Here is a 7,500-nt window from a genome sequence, read left to right on the forward strand (position 1 = left end):
TCTAATGATGTTACAAAAACATGCGTCTGGAGCGTTTCTCCCTGGGTCTTCACTGAAAATTGGTTTAGTTCTAAGTTGGACTTTCTCGGTTAATAAATGTTAAATACATTAAATAAATAATAAATGAAATAAAAATTGATATGCATTATAAAGATAGAATGGCTTCAGACAACTATGTAGAAAGGATGCTAACTTAAATGACAAAAAATCATAATAAAATAGTAGACATTTGTGATCTTAAGAAGTCCAGTTGAAATATTAATGTTTGGCTATATGAAAAGCTGTCCAATAGAGTCATTTAAGATATATGAATATTTTTGTATCATATCACCCAGAATGAGAAATTTGTTAACAATCCGAAAAATAAAAGTAAAAACTGAAACGCATTGAAACACAATGATCAGTATGTGAGCAATAAAACCCTTTTGCATATTCACTGTTTTTTTTTTTTTTTTTTTTTTTTTGCATTTGTGAAGTCAGTGGCACTTTTTTAATACCAAAAGTGCAGAAAAATCAAAACAGTCAACCTCCGAGGCTCATATTTTCCAGTAAATGGCTTAAATTGTATACAGTCTCAAATCTGTAGACTAAGCTTCCATTTTGAACAAAATGAAAAATGTCAGAGTTAATAAATCAGACGTATTAGTAACTATGGCTGTAAAAGTACTTTACATAGTAATATATCATCAAACTGGGTTGGACTTGACGTCCCATTTACTATAACAAAGCCAAACAGTATGCGGTAGAGGAAGGTGTTTTTGAGAGAATGTATGGATTATTTTTTGTCTAATAATTCAATAAGAAGTTCTTACAAGCAGCCAAAAGGTGTAAATAGGGGGTTAGTATGGCCCCCATTTATACCAATTTATTGACAACAAATTGGGAGGGGACCAGTTCAAATCATCAACAAGGCCATCAAGTAACAGAAGGTTACAACAGATTTATTGGTCATATTGTGTTTTGTGAGGACAAAATGTGATAATCAGTTAATGCAACTGGTAGAATTCATGAATACTGGTATGGCTTTTTCAGAATTTACTGTTAATTTCAAAGTTAAGAAAAAAAAGTTATAAAAATTCATCCAGTAACACTGTTATAGTACAATAGCATACATCCATCTTACATGAAGAAAAGTTTGATAAAAATCATATAGTTAGAATGGCATGGTTAATGCCAAGTATTTATTATCCAGAAGTTAGACACATTTCAGGTAAAAGGTCATTACTTATTAAGTAAAAATGTCAAAAACGTAAACACCTTTTTTTTAAGTGCTACCAGTCCTACACATGTTTGCCATATAATTGCTGTGGGCATAGTTCAGAAAAACTATTAATTGTGCATCTACAGAATCGTCTTATAGGTTGCCAAGGTATTTGGTCTGTAGTATAGCTTTTGCTGTTTTTACTGCAGTATGCATAGCATGTGAAAGATTTGATACAAGTGTGACTGAGTAGCAAGACTATTGGAGTGGCTTGGACAGTATCACCAAATACATGCAAGTACTCTACAGCTTAAATTATCTCTGTACAAAACAGCCACAGTTGAAAGGTTTAAAAACATTTAATAATAAATAATAAAAACACAAGACAAATCTAATCAATTCAACACAATGCTAATCAAGAGTTCAGATATCAAAGGAAACTTTTAAAACAATATTGTAGGATATTCTGACATAAGTATAGTAAACAGTTGGACTAATCTGGCTAAATTCCTATCTAACTCTAAGAGAAATACTAAAGTCTAAGATCCTACTTACAGAGCAAAGTAAGTGCTGGTGAGCTGATGTCGGTTTCAGACAAAATCCAAAATGCTCAATCTTTCTCTCTGATAAAGTCTTAAATTGATAACACCCAGTACTGCTGAGTAATTTCACAGTAAATCATTGTTATCACTTCTACTTTAGTTCCCAGGCTAACAAAAACTCAAAATTTATATTTCTGTGTAAGCTGCAACTGGCCAGGAAGCCACAGCAATAAAGACACTTTTGCATATAAAACCTAGTAACTAACTCTTTGTCATAAAACAATAGAAAGAATTTCTTAGTCCAGATATCCTATAAAGTCTTAAATTGATAACACCCAGTACTGCTGAGTAATTTCACAGTAAATCATTGTTATCACTTCTACTTTAGTTCCCAGGCTAACAAAAACTCAAAATTTATATTTCTGTGTAAGCTGCAACTGGCCAGGAAGCCACAGCAATAAAGACACTTTTGCATATAAAACCTAGTAACTAACTCTTGTCATAAAACAATAGAAAGAATTTCTTAGTCCAGATATCCTGTATCCGAGCTTGAGATCAGTAACAAAATGCTTCACTTATCAGCTTTCTTCCAGCAGGGTGCACTGTGGTTACATTTTTGAAGCTCAGAACACATAACACAGTTTTCTTACATTTAGTTTTCTTTACATTTGTCAAACAAGCCTATGGATTATATTAATATTTACAATGACAAAGAATTATCTACAAAATTATATCTGGCTAGGCTGACAGCCTTCACACAAGTGACTACTTTTTCCAAAAAGACTGCTTTCTAATAAAGGAAGTTTATAAAATGTTGAGTGGGTACCACAAACATTTTGACCATGGAACAAAGTTCAGCTGATGCAGGAAAGTTGAACTGTATTAATGACTTTAGAGGATTATCCAATTTGAAAAGGCTTCTGGTCTAACACTGGAAAAGAGAAAAATAATGACAGAGATTATTCAGTCATTTGGGTTCATATTATTGCTTTGCCACAAATGATGGAATTAATCCTTTTATAACTCCCCCACAGTATTTAAGAAAAATATAGTTTCACAAGAATAAATAATGCAATGTGCAATATTATAGTACAGAAAGATAACCTATAGTGTAAGACAAATATTTTACTAGTAAGAATGGCTAATTTCTGGCAAAAACAATAACTGCTTTAGCAGCCAACCAAAAGAAGAAAAAAATCAGAAGTTGTGTTATGGTTATAAATAGGTGTGACAGAGCTTGAACCTTTCAAATTATAGGATTCCTATTTTGATAAATCATTTGTGAGTCTGTCCGGGGAACCACAGCACTCTAGGCAATTATAGGTTTTGATTTTTAAGAAGAGATGGTGTCAGTACTTTTCACTGCCCATTGAGCTGTCCAATAGTAATGCATTCTACACCAAAATGCATTTCCATGTATATGATGGATTTACACTGTAACTCCTAGAACATTAAGTATAACACGTACTTTTAGAATAATTGCCTTTCATCTTATAACAGGTTCCATATTTGTGGGTTCATATCTTTTTGTCCTCACTTTCATGTGAAATGATATGGATGACAGGGGATGTGCATGATAAAATATTGTAAAAATAAGCTCTTGAATTCATTTTATTGATGATAAGATCTTTGTACTCTCTACAGATATTGATGAATGCCGCATTTCACCTGACTTATGTGGCCAAGGCACCTGCGTCAACACACCAGGAAACTTCGAGTGTGAATGCTTCGATGGTTATGAAAGTGGATTTATGATGATGAAAAACTGTATGGGTAAGAAACGTTTGTCATTAATTATATTTTGCTTTTAATTTTACATGACTTCACTGCACACCTACACACAGTCAAAAGCATTTTTTACAGAAGGCATATCTCCCTTTAGCCCTTTACCCCTCCATACATCTCTTTAAAAGAATGACCATTTAAAATATATATAAAAGCAAAGAATGTCTCACTTTTCCTCTGGGATGCATGCACACACACACACACACACACACACACACACACACACACACACACACACACACACACACACACACACACACAGTGTTAGGCTATGTTATCAGCAAACAAATGCAGACAAACAAGGTATTGAGCAAACACGCCTAACCAAATTAGAAAGAAGGAAACTAGTTTCATGCATTTGAATGAAATCCTATGATAGACAGAGCACAGAGCAATGTCTGTTGGGAAGTAGAAGTAATGGATCCTTTAAACAGGACCTTCTTTGACAAATTACTTAAATATCACAGAAGTAACATAATCCCATGGAGATTCATGGAAACTAAAGGCTCAGATTAAATATTGTTTTGTTTTGTCACATAAAAGAACATGTTGACCTGGTGGGAGCTGAACCATACACTTCTTCTATTTCCAAATGAATAGCTTTCCCAAGTCTAAAGTATTTCATCATACCACTGCCATGGACTCTTGAGAGGACTGATTTTTTTGTGAGTTTTTATGAAACAGTTAACTGCCACTGTTCATAAAATCTATGGCAGATGCTTATTCAGGTAAATTTCCCACAGTATCTTGCTGTTTTATGATTAGATGATCAGATATATCAAATATTATAATCTGTATAAGATATGATCTCACTATTACTATAATGTTATAATGATGCTACCAAGAGTTACATAGCGGCATCTCTGATATTTAGGAAGGTTTTCTCCACAGATTTCAGAGGGGATCCTATTTCTCGAGGAAGTTCAGCATTTCCTCCCTAGATTAAAAAAGGATGAAACACAGAGATTTGTTTTTTTTTTTTTTTTTTTTTTTTGGGGGGGGGGGGTAATTACAAATAACATAGTGAAAATACTCTTTTTCAGTTGCCCCAGAGCTACACCAACAGTGTGGCACCTTCACATTAGCTAGAACAGACAGTACTCCCAAACATAAAATCTAGCTAATTTGATCCAAAAATCACATCCTAAAAATGATTCAAAAAGATGGAAAGCTTTGTTTGGGACAGATGTTACTGCTGTGTGAAACTTTTAATTGAGAGGCATCTTATTATTCTATGTGGGTGATTCGTTGGGTGAAAAGCATACAACCCTGAGCATACAGTTACAGGGCAGTGATGCAGTGCAATCTAATTTAGTATACATTGTTAGGTTTAAAATGTGTTTCACTGATCTCTCCCACTTTCTTCCCCTCTTCTTCCTGTAGATATTGATGAGTGTGAGAGAGATCCATTGCTGTGCCGAGGTGGTGAATGCATCAACACAGAGGGTAGCTTTGAATGTACTTGTCCACCAGGGCATGAGCTCACTCCTGAAGGAAACGCTTGCACTGGTAAGGAATTCAAGGACTTGTTCGGTCTGTTTTAAGCAATCAGCCAGCTTTACTGATGCTTATGAGTTATTCTAACTCATCACTGTGCAGGTCACTGTTATGACTTTTTGCTGTTTTATTATTATTATTTTTTTAATTTTGTGATTATATTGCTTGTTTTGACATGAATAAAGTTAATTTCATGTTCATGCATTTAGGAAAACTACATGTGTAAAATCGTTCCAATGTTAGGGCTTCATTTTTAGCCATAATGGTTTCACCTTCAAAATAAGGATGGTTTATGGAATGGATGACATGGCTGAAAGGAATGGGAAGAATCTGTTGAACGGAATTTGCAAATAAGCATTCATGACTGGATGCTACGTAGAACAGGTATGGGCACCTGCTAACTGCTGCTCTTGTTTTGATTGGATGCATCTATTCCTGACAAATGTCTAACTGAGGGTCTAAAACACTTACAGTCATGAATACTGAATAAAATGTGGCATTGTGGACATGAGCATTTGTTTCACAGTCTGTCCAGAGGATTACAAGAAGAGGATAAAGGAGCAATTATCTAGTGGCTGACCAGGTTAATGAATTCTGACCAGTCAATGCTGTGAAGGAGTCATCTAAAAGGATAATGGGTTACTGTCTGTCTGACAAGGATGACAACGATGAATGATGACCAATCAGTGTTCTGAATCGGTGGACCTAAGCTACTCTATACTTTGTTATGGTCTACTGGGACATAAAAGTGAAATGACCATAGGTAATTTCATCCATTTTGTGGAAGAACAAGCTGGTTTTGAGGAGGGGATCATACATTTTGCTCTTATTTCAAGAGGGATGACCTGTACCTGGGTCTTGGCAGCATGTTATATCACAAAGGAAAGCCACTATTTTTGCTGAAAAAGAGTTGAATAAAACATACTTTGTCAAATGTGACAATATGAAAACACTTGTACCTAAAGTTATCCGTCAAGGAGATATTCTTTTTATCAGGATTCAATGACCTCTGCATTTATTATATTTTTGAGGATCTCATTCTGTAACGGATATAGAGTCCGATTCCCTTAAATAAAACACTTTTTCTGATTGTGGCAGTTTTTAGTTGAGTGCTGTTCTAACAGACAATGTGCATCCAAACACTACTTGATCATCATGTTTTAGATCTTTTTGACCATAAACCTTTAAAAAGAGTAACTGTCACAAATTCTGGGCTGCCCAGTTCAAAGGTCAGACTAACTGATTTTACATTAGAAATGAGTTCTTTCATTACATCCCATTCATCACTCCCTCTCATTTTCTGCGTCACATTTATTTTGTAATATTGTATTCTGTTATTCTGCATTTAAAATGCCTTAGAAGGAACTAATTTGGGCATGTTAAATGCATTTTTCTACATTTGAAAATATTTCGAAATATAGTTTTATAAGCTTGTTCGTAGAAAACTCCATGTTTGATGCATTTGTTATTTCTTGTTATGGTACATTATTTTAAATATGCTTTTTTAATCTCACTGGAGTTTTCCACTCTTACATGTTACCATTTTTTAGTAACTAATCGCAGTGGATCATCATAGTGTTTGCTTGTCATCTTCCCACCCATCTCCAGTTCAGTCTTACTTTTTTGTAAAGTATCTGTCAAAGATGTGCTTATAGTGTTTTATGTAGAACATCTTTGTTCTCCATTTAGCTTTTTTATTACAATGGCTTCATTTTTATCATATGTTCTTGTTAAACTTACAGCTAAGGAGACAATGTAGTCACTCTGCTGTATAACTCATTGTTGGGGGGAGATTAATTGCATCTCCCATTAATTATATTATCCCCATGTATCCCACATGAACATTTGTGATTACAATAAGGATTTTTTATGTCTGAAGAGAGGTTTTCCCGAAAGCACTAACACAGTTGTAATAAAAGCTTTTGTTTTTTATTTATTTTAGCCTGATGGTCTATGTGGTTTGTTTTTGTATGTTGTTTTAAAGATTGTCAGGAAAGTATTGTGTTTAATATATAGGGGAGCTTGTTCCAGAAACAGGGTTACATTGGATTTGATACCTGCCATATCAGCTGGCATTATTAATGTAGCAGTTCAGGTGTATGACCCCAGGCTGGTTATTTGCTTTACCACTGACTCTGCTTATTTGAAGGCTAATTGGTCTGTAGCTCCCAGAATCAGTGATTAGTCCATGTCTGCGGATGAGGACCAAAACAGCTGTTCTCTGAGCTTCAAGTACATAATCAGTACAGAGGCTAATTGTGAACAGGTTTCAGGGAAGTCTGTGAGGCAATGTTTCATTCTAACAAGGAAATAGCATAGTAAGTTGTTTGGACTCATATTGTTAGTGTTTTTGGTCTTGGAGTGGGCTTTTAATACCTGTTCAGAGGAAAATCATGGGGAGAATGGTGGTGATGACTGGATTTTGTGGGTGGGAAAACGTGGACATAGTTGAGAAAGTTGAGATAAATTGGATAT

The 7,500-nt window shown here is 34.7% G+C and overlaps 1 protein-coding gene across 1 annotated transcript in view; it reads left to right on the top strand.

Annotated features, from left to right (window-relative positions):
* The window catches only part of LOC122817578 (fibrillin-2-like), an 824,173-nt gene that overhangs the window by 604,487 nt on the left and 212,186 nt on the right, over nt 1-7,500 (top strand). Inside the window, exons 26-27 of the mRNA XM_044090614.1 lie at nt 3,388-3,516; nt 4,912-5,037. Coding sequence (XP_043946549.1) covers nt 3,388-3,516; nt 4,912-5,037 — 255 coding nt within the window. The remainder of the gene's footprint in view (nt 1-3,387; nt 3,517-4,911; nt 5,038-7,500) is intronic.

The sequence above is a fragment of the Protopterus annectens genome, chromosome 13.part0, assembly GCF_019279795.1.
Source record: "Protopterus annectens isolate FY-2018-M chromosome 13.part0, PAN1.0, whole genome shotgun sequence".
NCBI classification, from domain to species: Eukaryota; Metazoa; Chordata; order Ceratodontiformes; family Protopteridae; genus Protopterus; species Protopterus annectens.